At 36.7% G+C, this 16,481-nt stretch overlaps 3 protein-coding genes across 4 annotated transcripts; 1 reads left to right on the plus strand and 2 right to left on the minus strand.

Annotated features, from left to right (window-relative positions):
- Positions 1-1,837: 1,837 nt before the first annotated feature.
- On the minus strand, positions 1,838-3,715 carry LOC113777656 (histone H3.3). Of its 2 annotated transcripts, none has more exons than XM_027322810.1 (5): positions 3,630-3,715; positions 3,419-3,505; positions 2,520-2,596; positions 2,312-2,402; positions 1,838-2,180 (listed from the first exon to the last, which is right to left on the minus strand). In XM_027322810.1, the coding sequence occupies exons 2-5, from the start codon at positions 3,488-3,490 to the stop codon at positions 2,010-2,012; spliced, it is 411 nt and encodes a 136-aa protein (XP_027178611.1). In that variant the 5' UTR covers positions 3,491-3,505; positions 3,630-3,715; the 3' UTR covers positions 1,838-2,009. The 2 variants fall into 2 exon arrangements, with proteins under 2 accessions (XP_027178611.1, XP_027178612.1); XM_027322811.1 differs by having other exon boundaries at positions 3,597-3,645.
- Positions 3,716-9,395: 5,680 nt separating this feature from the next.
- On the minus strand, positions 9,396-10,489 carry LOC113777436 (histone H1). The gene is made up of 2 exons (XM_027322519.1): positions 10,251-10,489; positions 9,396-10,129 (listed from the first exon to the last, which is right to left on the minus strand). The coding sequence occupies exons 1-2, from the start codon at positions 10,416-10,418 to the stop codon at positions 9,668-9,670; spliced, it is 630 nt and encodes a 209-aa protein (XP_027178320.1). The 5' UTR covers positions 10,419-10,489; the 3' UTR covers positions 9,396-9,667.
- Positions 10,490-11,980: 1,491 nt separating this feature from the next.
- On the plus strand, positions 11,981-15,152 carry LOC113777753 (protein BASIC PENTACYSTEINE6-like). The gene is made up of 3 exons (XM_027322942.1): positions 11,981-12,279; positions 13,469-13,520; positions 13,891-15,152. Exons 2-3 carry the CDS (start codon positions 13,518-13,520, stop codon positions 14,785-14,787), a joined length of 900 nt encoding a protein of 299 aa, XP_027178743.1. The 5' UTR covers positions 11,981-12,279; positions 13,469-13,517; the 3' UTR covers positions 14,788-15,152.
- Positions 15,153-16,481: the final 1,329 nt, after the last annotated feature.

Below are 16,481 nucleotides of genomic sequence, written 5' to 3' on the forward strand. Positions count from 1 at the left end.
GACATACTTTGACTAAGACAGTGCCAAAATGGACTTTGGCCTGCTCTTCTTCAGTTTAAGCACACCACAAAGTAAAACCAAGAATGAAAAATGAAACAGTATCTTTTTGATGGGCATGCTTCTAAAGGCAGGGGCAGGTTAATTAAACATACAGGCCAACCAGTCTCCAACCTCATGCTTTCTTTTCTTTTTTTTTTTTTTAAATAACCCAATATCTTCGCGTCTCCAATCACATGCTTCTTTTATCCCAAGCGTGAAATACATCACAAGAGAATGGTAAATATGGATGTAATAAGTAAGGAAGTTGACCAAAATAAGCTTCTTTTAAGCGAACAATGATTCCTATAATGGCACGCAACTCCATCAACCTGACTTTGATGACCTTTTCATGCAAGAATAAGATTAGGACACGGCGAAAAGGTCGAAACCATGTGGCCTCGCTCCCAGGCCATTAACCCTACCCTATCCCTCCGGAATTTAGCATCAAATCAACTACAAAAGATAAGGATTCACTTACTGTGGATTCTCAGAACACGTCTGTTGAGAAAAGAAAATTAGCTTAAAGTACTTTCTGATTGGTGGAACCTTAAAAGATGAGGACACGTTACCTCAAGAAGAACTTCACGCACCAAATGAATAAACGATACATCTAGAAAGCTGAGATTCAACACCATTACCCCAGGGAACACATTGTGAGGGAAAACCGAAAAAGCAGCCCACATCCTTGCCCAACAAATCTTGTGTATTACCTTGTGTTGTTTCTCAAGTTTCAGAGCCCATGGACCAGAGAGAAGTCGTCCAACAGAAGACAATGATGATGCATTTTAACCACAAGAGCATTCACCATAGACAAAAGCATTGATAAATCCCCTTTTCTGTGCACTTGTCAAAAAGTCCAAGTCGCAGCAAGATTATCCTTTCACTCCTAATTCCAAAAAGTGAAGGATATCCAGCAAAAGTTCTAGACTCTTTCAATCAACTTGATCGATCAATGAGCATGTGACAGCAGCCCCCATTTCGAGCAACCAACAGTCTGAACAATTGGAGGAAAAAGGAGAATCTGAATAATTGAAATTACTTGATGTTCAACAATGAGACTTGATTTACAATCAACCCAATCCATGAATTGAAATGTGCCCTGCATCTGCCTCATCCCAATGCTATACAACATGAATCATCAACCCCCCCCCCCCCCTCCTTCCCTCCCTAAACAAAATAGGAGAGCAGGGAAGAAAGAGATTATGGAGGAGATATATAAAGTCATGCTGATAGAATGAACAGAGTATAAACAGGGATGATTAATAAGACATTATTGTGGAAGTGAAAATATACACTGTTCAAATGACACTAACCAAAGAAAAGGTCATCGCCATCTAAAATGCCTTGACAGTACGTTATGGCTAGATTAGTGTTATACCATCAATTCTGGTTTGACATCCTTGAATAGGCTTGACGAGTAAGAAGGAAGACAAAATATAACAGTTCAGGAAAGAGACTATGAGATGACAACATCAGAGGGCTGACCGATGAAATTAAACTAATACAAACAACAAGAAGTTTGGACTTAGCAGAATCATCTTAAGTCAGCAGGATCGTGTAGTAAAAGAGTGAAAGAAAAAAGAATTTAAGGCTGTGGAACACAAAATGGAAAACCAGGAGGCTTCCGTCCAATAAAGGCCTGAAAAGTATCAAGAAAATTATTTATTTAAGAATCATGACACAATCAAATGTTTCTTCTCGTATCAGGCATAGAGGATGGGGCTACAAGTACATAGCCCAACGGCCAACATGCAGCTAAAACCTAAAACTTAAACTAAAAAAGTCAATAAATCAAATATGAAAAAAAAAAAAGAAGCAAATCACGTTGAACAGATCACACGTATCTTTAACAGTTATTAACCAACCAAATTGAAAATTAAAGTGTTACATGAACCAATTCTTACAAGACACTGAAATTGACATATGGAGTGCAAGAACCACCACCTAACCAAACAAGTAATAATGAACATTCATGCCCTTTCACCACGAATACGCCTCGCAAGTTGGATGTCCTTGGGCATGATAGTTACCCTCTTAGCATGGATTGCACAAAGATTTGTGTCTTCAAACAGACCAACAAGATAGGCCTCAGCAGCTTCTTGAAGAGCAAGGACAGCATGACTTTGGAACCTCAAATCCGTCTGAAGATGAAAACAAATTTATGGCACAATTAGATGCAACAAAATGTAATACTCAAACAAGGTAATGAGAATATTAAGTAACTATATGAACAAAACCAATTGAGATATCAAAGACATCTAAATCATTACACCTTGAAGTCTTGAGCAATTTCACGAACAAGCCTTTGGAAGGGTAGTTTGCGGATCAAAAGCTCAGTACTCTTCTGATATTTCCTAATTTCACTGTGGACATGGCATGAAGCAGCAAAATCTTAAACAACAGTCTAACCTAAAAATATACAAGCAAAAGAGTTCATCAAATAGTTCAACAACTATGGATTTTAAATAATGAATACAGACCGCAGTGCAACAGTTCCAGGTCGGTAGCGGTGAGGCTTCTTCACACCTCCAGTCGTGGGTGCCGACTTCCTGGCAGCCTACAACTCAAAAAATTGAAGAAAATTGGTTGTTATCAAGCATTACGAGATTGATCACATTCGCAAACCAAATAGTGGTGCCTGCAGTACTTTTTGATGATCAAAGGCAAAAAAAAGGTATACAAAGATACAACATGATTCTGGCCATCAGATATACATAAGTAACAGTAGTAGTTGTTCAGAGTAACAAGCGCAGCACAACTATAGTTCATTAAGTTATAAGGCATCGGGAACAATTGACCATCTCATTTCAGGAATGACGATAAAAAAGAGTGTCCAATTAATCCATTTCAGTGCTATCTTAATTTCTCTTTCCAACTACAACCTACTCTGTTGATATCCTCTCAGAGGTGAATCCTGTTAACAATTCTAGCATTACCTAGAAATGAATATGTTAGTAGCTAAACTGCACATCAGCACACCAATCATGCTGCAGGTCACTGTTGAAAAATTTATGAGCAAAATCCGTTGTGTTTATCTAAGAATAAAAGATCATAGCTATGTGTGTGTGTGTGTGTATATATTTATGGTATATATATAAAGACCAAATTCAGTCAGTACTGCACACGTAACTCCAAGAAGGACCAAATAATCCAGAGAAACCAGTCCTCCATTATTTCGTACACATAATTATTACAATTTGCATAAAAAATTCTAACAAATAGTGAAAATAAATCTCAACATACAGGGAGGAGCTCTGTAAGTTTACAAACGACTATAAACAAGAATACGAGCTAAATCTTCAAAAAAGTGACATCAAAATTCACAAATTAGTGTACTCAAATAAATATCAATTCATTCCGAGGAAGAAAGCATATATACCTTGGTGGCAAGCTGTTTCCTTGGAGCCTTTCCTCCGGTGGACTTGCGAGCTGTTTGCTTCGTACGAGCCATTTTGATTTTGAAGAACTGCAAAAAGTCTCAAAAATTAAATAAGAGAGGGCCAAATAAGATGAAATTAAACTGCTAAGTTCAAAAAATCAGAAAATAAGGAAGTAATCGGAATGCCCTAGGGTTTCGATGTTTTTCAAACCTGAATGAACTCTGACCGACTATTTGATTTCTTCGGTTTGCTCTTAATCTGGCCGCTAAAGAAGCTCTTGTAGATGGTTGAATTAGAATTTGAACGGGTTAATTGGACATAGACCCCTGAGGTTGGCGCATATAGCCAATAAATCCCTATACTTGAAATTTTATATCAAACCCCCTCTACTCTATTTAGAGGTGGCAAAATGGGTGGGATGTTTGTTTCGCTTCGAAATAGAACCGAATTATATGGGTTTGGATCTAACCTTACCCATATGTGCGTTGGAACTAATTTGGGCGGGATCACTTTGGGATGAGTTTAGATTGATCATGTCCAATACCCAAATCTATTTTCTATATTTTTTTTCCTTTAATTCTTTTTATTTTTTATATAACTTTAATATTTTTATTTATTAAGTTTCTTTTGATCTTATTGTGAATTTATATTTTTCTGAATTCATTTACACTCTAGAACGATCAACAGTTACTTTAAAAAGACATAACATTTTGATAAGAATGCACATATCTTCTTCCTGGATTAAACCAAAAATTGGATTAACAAATAAAGGAAAAAATAGATATACAACCATATTCCAACAGATATCAAAATAGCCAGGGTACTGAGGTTGTTGAACATTTATCCTCATCACTATCCAAGGATATGAGTAAGGTTAGTCATTGTCTCTACCTAAATATGACATAATGTTGTCTGACACAAGGACTGGAAATAAGATTTTTTAACACCAAATTCATTCTTACTGACATTCTTAAAATTTTCAAAAATTAATACAAAAGAAATTTACATTAAATGCTGAATAAGACTAGCACAGAAACGAAGAAACTAATTAAAAATTGATAACAGGATTGTATATAGAAATCTATGTAGATAGTTCAACAATTAGCATAAAATCAACATAAAGGGGTGCCAAGTCAAATTGAGATATCATCCACTATATTGGTCAAAAATGACACTACTTTGTCCAAGTCCCTACTCTTTCTTTGGAATAAAAAAAGGAGGGGACCATTTTTTTTTAAGAAAAGAAAATTTGAATTTAAAACCCATAATTCTATGAGTTTCAACTTTAACTATTAAACGGGAGTTTCATTAATTGTCCAAATTCTGACTCTTCTAATCTAAGCATGCTTGAATTCTTGATAAAAAACATGAATACTAGAAAAATGTGTCCACTTATACTAAGTTGATTGATAAAACAAGGTGAAACTTCATTCAAAATGATAGGGCTTGTGAGTTTAAATAGAAATGCAAACTTACTAAATAAAAGATAGAAGTAGGTGAATTCCACCATAACAAAAAAGATGAGGAGGTTAAATTGCAATTATTCTTCTATATTTTAGTTTTGCAAGTTCTTGTAACGTCTGTGCTTATCATACCTTATAGCCTTGTAATTACGAGGCTATGAACCGACCTAATTAATTCTTTTTGATGTCAACATTTGCAATTGAAATTTATCACTTAAACTCATCAATGTGGCTGAAGGTTTTTTTTTTTTTTTTGTTAGGGTCAATCGGCAACATAACTTTCATTAATATGAAGAAATTAGAATTATAGAGTTAGAGCAACTGCTCCTTAAACATATGCTTGAGCAAACTCAAGCATCCAAACTAAGAAGCTAACCTTTCATTGAGTGACATTTTTCAAATTTAAAGCAAACTTTACTAATTTGTGATTAACAATGTTGTTTACTCTCCTAGTCAACAAGAGATAACAATCATTAAAACTTAACTTTAAATACCCGTTTGGATTAATATTTTTTTAAAATTTTTGTTAAAAGAATATACTATAATGATTTAATACATGTGAAATAAACAGATATTTGAAAAATGTGTTCACGAGAAACGTAAGATTATTTTGGAGGAAAATGACTTTCCAAATACCTTTAATACAGTACTAAATAAGACATCCTCAGTTGCATCATTGATCTTATCTGTAAGGGTTCACAATTTGATTCAGTCTCTATCTTCAACCAGCCTTGCTCTTTAGCTCTGATTGTGGCAGCTCAAACTGCAAAGGCTTCTTTTGATCTTGCTTCTAGTCTTGCCATAGCAGATCAATGTGGTTGAATTTAAGTTAAAAAAAAAAGTCATGTATACTGTCATTCACACTTAAAAGTTTCAACTCAAAGTCTTCAACGTTTCTTAATTTGTTTGTCCTGATGCACAAGCAACATAATCAACAGAACTAAACTAGGGGGAGCGCCCGCACATCGCGCGGGTGTTTGGTACTTGTGGGGAAGGAGATTTTTTTGTTGAACAAACAATAGTACATTGTGAGAAAAAATAAAACGTAGTATGAAAAGCTAAACGATATAATCAATCAATTCACACAGCGTTACAATAAAACTGTGTCAAATTGAACGTTGTTGATAATGCAGAAAGGCAGAGCAACACAGAAAGCTAAACTTATTCCAGAATCCCCACCGAGAGCTTTTACTTGCTGTTGCTCCAGACCTATAAGATTATAACCAACCCAAACTAATTGGGGCTAGACAACCCGATAAGAGTCTCTAATTGTAGGTACTACGAACACACCGACAAATTTGGGAGGGGGTGAAATCTAACCTCACGCTGAATCACTAGGAGTAGTTGGGACTGAAAAGTATTCTGAGCTGATTAGTGTGAAATCAGGTAGAATTATCCCAATTCTAGAATGCAAACAGGGAGAAACTAATAATCAACCGTTTAGACATTAACGTACCAACGGTTTGGCAATTGAATTGGGTATAATTAGTGACGAAATAATAGGTAATTTCAGAGTTGAGTTCGGATGGAAGAGAAAACGATGAGGCAAATCATTGTAGACAAAGACAAAAAGAGAAAACTTAACTCCTGAAGTTGAAAGGAGATAAATTGACCAACGTTTGTGACTCATAAATACAGATTATAAATGATAGAGAATTGGGTTCCTACCATTGATAGAGAAATCGTTGGCTCATTTCCTAAATCCGATTGCCATTCAAACGTTTCAGACAAAGTAACATCTCAAATGGTTATCTGCGGCTGAAAAGGAAAATTATTGGTAGCTAAGAGATATTCCGGTAATTACACCAACACACAGGCATATATGGATTATACAAAAATGCAAAAACTGTTGCACACTAATCACACATTCCATCAATACCCAGATGACTCATCAATGACAACTTTAAATGTATTAAAATGGGGTCATTTCAGTAAATATATCCAAATACATGCTTCCTTAATTTGTACCTAAAATTTTTAAACTAATACACAATATTTCACATTTTCAAAAAACTCTCACCTATGCAGTTGAAATTCATCCTATTTTTTGACCAAAACTCAATCTTAGTAAAAGAACTAGGAGGAGAATGCCCGCACATCGCGCGAGTGTTTGGTGCCTGTGATTAAAGAAAATTTTACGGTAGTTCAAGCGAATATCAAAAAACTCACGCACATTGAGTAACAATATGAAGTAACAAAATATCTAATGTATACTGGGAGATGAAGAAGGAAATTATGCATGCTATCTTGCTTGGTTCATATATTTTGAAACAAACACTTGTATATGAGTTTTTCATTAACAAGACTAAATGAACTTTAAACAGATACTCAAACGATTCAGATAATGGCATAACAAAGTGATTATCCACTTAAAGATGCATCTACACAACATTCTTGTTGATGAGTAGCCAACTTTTTTAGCAACGACAAAGCCTAGTCTCGAAAGGTTTGGTTCCATTAGAGGACTCAACAATAGATCATCAACCCCCGTAGATTTTGGGTGAACATAATGCCAAATGCCCTTAGCATAGGTCTTCGCCTGTAATTTCGTTAACTCAATACTGATTAGATCTTTCTCCCAAAAATAAGGACAATTGAGAAAAATCACATCAAGATCGAAGTAGTCTAATATCTCCAGCCAAATCCTTGATGCCATGTTATGTGCTAAATTGCCATCAACACTATCCCCACCAAAAACACGCAATCAAAGCCAGCATAATCCCTAAACCATACCTCAGGACCGTCGCCATTTGAATGAAGGGCAACCCATTTGACTGCAATCTAAGAATCTTCATAAGCAATAGGCAAAGGATACTCAGGGGTGAGCCGATAGTTAATTGAAACTGCTACAACACCAGCTTCTGCAACTACTACATTAAGGTGTGTGTGATATATAGGAGAGAAAGCAGATTTGATAAAAAAGCCTCCACCATGTAAGTAGACCAGAGAGGAAGTTTTGTATCTCCAAATCTATTCCAACAAAACCACATCATTTAAATTGTATAGAACAACCAACTTTGTGGGGAAACAATAATATCAATATTAAATTGCACTAACAGAGTATCCAATTTTGGAATGAAAGCATTTAGCTAACAATAGAAATTACGATTTTACAAAGCAAATCATACCATTAAAAAAAAGAATGAAACCTCACCTCAAGTTGAACCACCAAGAATAGCTTCACCAGAGAACCATATTGAAATCCAGAGTACAATGACAATACAAATAAGTATTTACCGGAAGACGAAAGGAACATAACGGAAGAATGTGAAGGGGCAGACATTTGAAGAATTGAAGTTGAAACTAATGCTCAATCATAAATTCCTTAATAAACCATATTGCCCTTGCTTTAATTGAGATGAAAATGACGTTTTGAAGTTCTTCAAGTTATAATAGCAAAGTAACAGTAATAATTGATACAAACCAAAATAAATGTCTCTGCAAGGACATTTAAGTAATTACACCAATAAAGAAGCTATTATGGATTGTATCTATTGTAGAAAAGATGATCAAATAATCTCACATTTCCAAATTACCCAAACCTTTGAACAAATCATCACTGCATCTTTTAGAATACAAGGACATTTCAGTAAACACAATAATACCCATGCTATCTAAAGTAGTACCCAATATTATAACTACATTCAAAATAACCTCACAATTCCCAAATACCCCTACTCTTGCCGTTGAAGTTTAAAGCCATTATTTGACCCAAACTCATTCTTATATAGTATAAGGAAATCGAATCTGTCATTCGAATTGTACATTCTGTTAATATGCTCAAAACAGCACACCAACCTCACAGCCGGGGAAGGATTCATTGTCCATTTTAGAGAATAGCTAAAAATCCAATATGTCGAAGAAATTGTTGCTAAATATTACGATGGGTTATGGTAATTTGAAACTCAAAAAGTTTTCTTCCAAATTCCACGACAATTACTTTCGCTTTTCCCGGTTTGTGAAGAAACAGGGAAAAGTTTTTCAAATAAATCAAAATCCTTCTCTGGCGGAGAAGTAATTCCCTAATTCTCGTTTTTGGGGAAGAGTTTTTCAAATAATCAAACATTGTAGCTCTTGTTTGAGAAGTTATGCATGTAACTATTATATATCTATTATTGTTTTAATGGACAAATGTGATAATTCATTAGCTTTAAATGGACCACTCACCATTATCACTTTCCTTCCATGAAAAACCTTTGGATCAATCCAAATTAGACACTTTCCCTTTTCGTCTCCCCCTCCCATATTCCAATACACCAGCTGTTTGCTTTACCAGGCGAGTCGAGGCCACAATGAATGTTTTCCAGGTGGAGACATTCCTCCAATACAATACCATGTTCATTTGCTATTTGCAGCCTATATCTAGAATCATCGACAAAAATCGACGAGACTAATCCCGAGACCAACTACCAAAAAATATCTCCCGTCTGCTGTGTAATGAATGGCCGACAAACAATTCCATCCAAAAAAAAAAAAAAAAGGACCACACAAATCACAGCTGCAATCCAAAGAATATTTGCAAGTTGAGCCCCAAAGTTTGATGATTCTATTCCATTAAACCCCAAAATTCTAACCACATAAAAACATCTCAAGCATTATACACCAAAACAACCACGGATACCGCCATGATCATCATCTACCGAACCGCATCATTTCCCATATTCACAATCCACTACTCTTTCCCTAACAAACAGAAAACATCATTTATTTATTTTCCCTACTCCGAAGTCCGTACTACCTCTATACCTATACAGATACTTGGAAACTACTGTAAGACTCCTCGCTTTAAGCAGCAGCAGCTTTCCTAGCCCTCTTAGCAGCAGGAGACTTAATTGACTTTGGCTGCTTTGCCTTCGCTGGAGCCGCCGCCTTCTTCGTTTTCTTAGCCTGAGTCACTTTCTTCTCTGGCTTTGCCTTCACAGCTTCCGTCTTCTTCTTCGCCGCAGCAGTTGCTCTAGTGGTTTTCGCATTCGATTGAGCAGCCGGCTTACCAGCCCTCTTCGTCTCCGCATTGGCTTTGGCTGGCTTTTTCACGGCGGGGACTTTTTTGCCTGCCTCGGATAACTTGTACGAGGCCTTGATTTTGATCAGCTTTCCCCTCGCCGCAGAGTTCTTCAACTGAAGCCCTAGGATCTTCCTAAAATTCGCAGGCAGTTCCGACTTGTGCTTCTCTTCCACGAACTTTGCGATTGCGTACGGACTTGATCCGCTCTTTTCGTTCAGTGCAACGAGGGCCTCCTTAATCATCTGCAAGATAAACCAAACAAAAAAAAAATCACCAAAAAAATTCACCATCGATAACAAAAATCATTTCCCAAGAAAAGAAGATTGAAATTGAGAGATATAAAGAGCATAACAGTAATACTACCTCAAAGTAAGGAGGATGAGCAGCAGTTTTGGGCGCTTTAGGCTTCTTTTCTTTAGGAGCTTTAGGCTTTTTCTCCTTAGCAGGCTTCTCGGCTGGCTGCTCCGCAGGGGGAGCATCAGCCGGAGGCTGCTCAACGGCAGTTTTCTCAGCATCTCCGGTGGCCGACATCGCGAAGTGTCACAAGAAACAACAACAGAGTGAACGATACGGTAATAACCTTTCTGACTTTGCGTGAATAATTTTCCACGTAGCTGTCAGCATTTATAGGAGGGAGCGATCTGCGTGAAATGGGGTTTCTGGATTCTGATTGGTCAGCTAAGAGTGACGCGGATCGAGGAGTTTTAGAATCAGTGTTTTGAATCGTACACGTGGGCGATTATGGGTTGTTGATCGAACACTGAATAGGATTTTTGGGGTGCCAGTCTTGTCTGGAATGGATACTTCAATACTAAGGCCGCTGGTATTTTTTCACGCATAGCTTGTGAGAGGGGTGTGTTTTCTTGGTGCATTTGGGGATAATTTACAGAAGCATTTTTTATGATTTGGACTTGGAACTTTTATGAGGATGAAATTTAGAAAATTCTGGTTGTAATGTGGGTGGTTTGAGGTAAATTGGTTGGAATTTGGGTGGGTTTTGAAGGCGTCAAATACAAACAGTTTGAAGTTGCTTCTTCAGGCTTAGTACTGCCTTTCTGGAACTCCATTACTCCGTATCATTTATCTTCGTAGTTAACAAACCAGCTAGATGGAGGATTTACCCCACACTCTTTTAGATTCGTTTTTGTAAAAGGTCAAAAGAAATGTAGATGAAACATCCCAAGTAAAAACCAGCAGATCCAAGTTGTACATCTACTTTTGATGTATTGTGGTGACAAGGCTCTTTTATTTTAGGATAATAAAAGAATCAAGAATCATTTTTTATTTTTTAATTTTAGAATCTTCTATTTATAATCTCTCCTATCTTACCATATAAACCAACTCTAGAAGTATGCTAATTTTACATCTACATAAGTTATCAACAAAATGATGAGTTTATGTAGATGTAAAATTTGACCTAGTTTGACTCGTCATGAATTAAATAGATTGTCTGTGTCGCTTCTCACGTGACAAGTATAACAAAAATCTTAGGACTTATTCTTGATTATTTAGATATTACAAAATTTGATTATAGAAATTAATCATACAGAACAATCACAATCAGCAACAACTACTCATTTGGTGATTATAGATTTTAGTTTTTTTAATCATTAAAAAACCAAAAATCATAATACAAAAGGAATCGAAAAACATCACAAAAACTAATTATTCAAAACAATTTACAATCAGGTAAAATAGCTACTTTTTAGGTGATTATAGATTTTAGTTTTTTTTATCATTAAAAAATCTATAATCAGAATAAAAAAAAAATAGAAAACATCACAAAAACTGATTATTCAAAATAATTTACAATCACTTAAAATAATCAATCTAAAACAAGCCCTTAATTCTGAATCATCTATTGCTATTCCTTGGTTTGTTACTGGAAACCGACAATTGATTCAATCAGCTTCATTAAATTTTCTCTTACCGAACTAATGTAGTAAGTAGATACTGACCAAAGAAAGATTACCGGCAGTTCTGATTAGGATCATGGGAGCGATTAAGCAGAAGCGTCAACCCAAATTGAAAAGAGACCTACACCTCCTCTTTGTTATCCGGTTCAAAGTTCAAATTACGACGTCAGAGAAACGCTGACCCGTTAAATAAGCGACCATTGTAAGATCTCATACTCAAAACGGCCGCTGTTCGGTCTTCGAACCACCCAAAAACGCCATAGTTTCCCCTCTTAAAACCCGCTACGCTCACCGTTTATACTACTACAACTTACAGCTACAAAAATCGAACGCTCCAAAAAAAAAAAAAAACTAGTAGTAAAAGACTGAGGGAGGAGGAGGATTCGGCCGTCGAATCTCAACCTCTTTCTCCCTCTCGAGCAGAGCTGCGAAGAATCTGGCTGCATTCCGTCATCTCTCTCAGCTCTGTCTCTCGTGTAAGTCTTGACGAATCAAATCAAGTTTTTTTTTTTTTTTTTGCTTCGCATTTAGACATTCCGATCTGCTTAGTTGCTTATTCATTTCCTCATTTTAGGCGTTTTCCGGCGCATACTCTTAACCTAGCTTTCCGATCTTCTGCATTTCAGATTTCATACAAGTCTTCTCGGATTTTTCTTTTTTATTTTTTGAAATCTTAGCTGTGTGAAAAAAGAGCTTAGATGAAGCTGCATTACTTATTTTTTATCATAAGAACGTCGTGCGTTTATTTCTGAATTATGCAAATAGTTGAGTAAGTCAGAGTACGGGAAATTGGTCAATGATTTAGTTCATTACTCTTTGGATTACCTTTTGGTTTTCATGTTGGTGATATTACGTTTTTAGAGGTTTAAATTAGCTGTTGCAGATGTACTTTTTCATAATGATCTGGAAATTACTTTTAGTCTGGTGCTTGTTTGTACTTAATACAGTATGTGTTTATGTAGCTTTTAGAACTAAAGTTGCTTTTATTTCCTGAAATTACTTTATGCCGTTTAAGTTTGCTGTAAAATTGGCTTCTGAACTTTCCAACTCCAAATTTGTCAGTAAGTGCCTTCACAGTATAGGAGTATTATTTAGTCTTTGACTCATGAGTCCAACTGTAAGAGATACCGTTCTGTGCTGTATTTGTGCTTGGCTACTTGATTAGGAGAACTGGGAAAGCAAAAATATAGCTGGTGGTTCAATGAGGAGTTGGGGGGGGGGGGGCACGGCTATGTTGGGAAGAAAGAATTATGAGTTTTGAGGTAATTTAGGGTGAATATTTGAGTCTCATTGGGAACGTCCAAGAACACTGTATGAATTTGAAGGTGTAACTTGTTATATGTTTTGCTAGATGTTGAATTTTTTAGTTATTTTTATCGCATGCATCCAATCCTACTAAAAGTTCAGCGAACTTATTACATGTGCTCAACAAAGTGTAGCTCAAGCTCTGGGTGACTGCAAAGTACTTTCCAAAGTTAAGATTCTGTAGTATTAGTCTGGACAAATGAAATGTTTAGTATTTAATCAACAATATCTAGTCCAGAAATGACTCATCAACTGAACATTTTCGAGCTTCTGATAGCTTTATTGTTTTACGATCTGCATTTTTGGAATATTTTCTTTAGTTTTCAGATTGTCTAAGAAGTGATATTTTTCCTTCTGCAGATATTTCCTTTTCAGAAATGGATTATTAGTTTCACCAGCTTGGCTAGTGATGGTATGAGATTGTACTTTTCACCGTCCAGTTCTCACATTTCTGTTTCTTAACATTCTTTCACTTGACATGCTTTAACTAATGATGGTTGATGTGCTATTAAGAAGGGATTGACTCCTTGCATGGTTACTACCCTGTCTTGATTTACATCTTGTTGCAATTGATACATGGAATCAAAGATGACTACATGATAATATTAACTTCAGATACAAATTTATTAATCCTGTACCTTAATAAATTAATAATTGACTGGCTAGCTTAATATCTCTTGCATAATGCTTTTTCTCATTTCTCTTTTCGCCTTTGAAGTCTTCGTTGTCAAACTGTCACAATGATACCTGATTGTGCTTGATATCTTGTGCTTTAATCCAAGGACCACAATCACTTATCGATAAAGACATATATGGCCATCACGGCTGAGCGAGATGCGGCCATCCGGGAAAGGAACATGGCACTGGAGGAGAGAAAGAGGGCCTTCTCTGAGAGAGACATGGCAATGCTTCAGCGGGATGCAGCTATTGCTGAACGTAATTCTGCCATACAAGAACGAGATGAGGCCATTGCTGCTCTGCAAATAAGGGACTGCTCTGTAAATAATATGCTTTCTGACTCCGCTGAGGATGGGGTTGCAGATGGAACCGAAGACATGCATTACCAGCATATGCATCACGCTATGGTTAATGCTGCATTTAGTCCTAGAGATATTCTAACTAGTGAGACCTTTAATAGTACACAAGTTGCTTCTGAAACTGCGAAAGCCACGAAAGTGAGGCAGCCAAAGGAAGGTAAGATGACAAAATCAGTCAAGTCTCCAAGGTCGCCTAAAAGACGGGCTGAAGGCATGATTAAGCCACTAACTCCTGCTTCATCAAATGGTTGGAATGCTGGCCATGATTTGAAACGCGAGGAAGAATTAGAAGGGCATCTTGGTACGTGGAAGGATAATATAGGCTTGAATCAAATAAACTTTGACGAAACTTCCATGCCAGTGCCAGTTTGCTCCTGCACTGGAACACCCCAGCCTTGTTATAAGTGGGGGAATGGTGGATGGCAGTCGGCTTGCTGTACAACGACCATGTCTGTGTATCCGTTACCTCAGGTATCTAATAAGCGGTATACCAGAGTCGGTGGCAGAAAGATGAGTGGAAGTGCCTTCAATAAATTGCTAAATCGACTTGTTGCCGAGGGTCATGACCTGTACTCTGCTCCACTTGATCTGAAGGACCATTGGGCAAAGCATGGCACGAATCGGTATAGCACCTTGAAGTGACTCCAGAATGACCTGCTGTCAGTGTTGCACACATGTTGGACGGTTTATGTATGGTGCAATCTTATACCGCCCATTAGCGGAGATATTGGAGGGGCTCAACTCTGAATTCTGCTGGTGCTCATCAAATCCCAGATTATAAACAATGGAAAGGAAAATATACAGAGCTCAAAATTTGTTTTCCATGTTCTGTTGTATTTTGTTTGGTGTTGCTATGGATTAGGACAAAAATTTGTTGTTGGGCATACATGATACGGGGAGAAAGATTATGTATATGAAATCTGAATACTCAAACAGCTATATACCAATTGAACCTGAAGCTGCAAAATCTTACCACCGGAGCGAATGCTGTAATTTGGCACCTTCAATACCAGTTGTTTTTCTTTCTTTTCTTTTTTTTCAGTCCAAGACGTTTTATTTTCACCTTCAAGTAATTGGAAGCAGTTTCTTGAAAAATTACGAATTCAGTAATTGTCCACGCTTGCACAAAACGCATTCGCGTTCCAGCCGTAAGCCCCGACTCCAGATTGGTTTTCTGATTTGGCTAATAGACGGGCAACTTTTCCTTTGCATTTGACTTGAATTGATATAAATTTATTCTTGTTTCAGAAAATTGAAAATCCGCGAAGGACTCTTCAACGCTAGGTGGCACATTTTTTAGGGCAAATTTTCGTGACCGTGGATTTGATCCTCAAGGCAAGAAGCCATCAGCCATTCAGACTCGGAAAATGTTTCAAAGTCCCAATTTTCCATATTCTCATTTGGATTGCCACGCTGTGGAGAATAATTAGCTTCAATTTGTCCTTTTTTTTTTTTTTTGAAAAATTTAATTCCCTAGCATCTTCAAATTCTACACCTTCTGAGCCTGGGAAAAAATGTTTGCACTCTCTTGAGAAAAGAGAGAAATTGACTTATTAAATCTCAGCCACCAAATTGAATACTTATATTAGATCCGATAAAGTTAAACGTGCCGTGACGCGCAGTGATCAAGCCAACGCTAGACTTGATCACAGACTCGACAATCCGGGAAAGCAAATAAATTCAGATTCCACACTCATGCGACTTATTTAAACATTAAAAAAAAAAAAAACCCAAGGTCTACTCCATAACAGAGGCACTTCCAGGGTTTTAAAACCCTCCTCGCGAAGCTAAAAACATTCAACCAACCAACCAACCTTTTAGAGACAGACTTGCATAATCAATGCCTAATATTATAAAATCAAATGCCAATCTATATCAAGGTTGTTAATTCACATTAATTACAAGGCCAGAAAAGGACAACTTCTATGCTGTGAATCCCAGACTGGACAACGAGTACACAACCAGAATGGCTAGACAATCAACAGTAATTAAACCAAACATGCCAGACCAGCCAATGCAGACTAATACAACTCCAAGCAAGCCTCTTGTGGTTCCAATTCCTATATATCATTTACCATGCAACCACAATTCCTATATATCATTTACCATGCAAAACTCAACAATACTTCATTTGGCCAAATTTGTCCTCAGACACCAGCAGTACCACCTTCCTTCCTTCAGGAGTATTTTGCAAAAAGATAAAATAAACTAGGAAAATAAAAATGAAAGATGAAATGAATGTCTAAAAAACCACAATGAAACATCAAAAGGCCCAGAAAACTAGAAACAGGATCTTTCTCCAGTTTTAATCTTCGATAAAAACTACGGTTCCTACA

The sequence above is a fragment of the Coffea eugenioides genome, chromosome 7, assembly GCF_003713205.1.
Source record: "Coffea eugenioides isolate CCC68of chromosome 7, Ceug_1.0, whole genome shotgun sequence".
In the NCBI taxonomy this organism is placed as follows: Eukaryota; Viridiplantae; Streptophyta; class Magnoliopsida; order Gentianales; family Rubiaceae; genus Coffea; species Coffea eugenioides.

Bases quoted from the DNA above. Each gene is read 5' to 3' on its own strand.
- LOC113777436 (XM_027322519.1), bottom strand. From the start codon at position 10,418: ATGTCGGCCACCGGAGATGCTGAGAAAACTGCCGTTGAGCAGCCTCCG. The intron at 10,130-10,250 runs GTAGTATTACTG...TTTATCTTGCAG, and splicing joins CTCATCCTCCTTACTTTGAG to ATGATTAAGGAGGCCCTCGT.
- LOC113777656 (XM_027322810.1), bottom strand. From the start codon at position 3,490: ATGGCTCGTACGAAGCAAACAGCTCGCAAGTCCACCGGAGGAAAGGCT. The intron at 2,597-3,418 runs GTATATATGCTT...TTTGAGTTGTAG, and splicing joins GGAAACAGCTTGCCACCAAG to GCTGCCAGGAAGTCGGCACC. The intron at 2,181-2,311 runs GTGTAATGATTT...TTTCATCTTCAG, and splicing joins AAATTGCTCAAGACTTCAAG to ACGGATTTGAGGTTCCAAAG.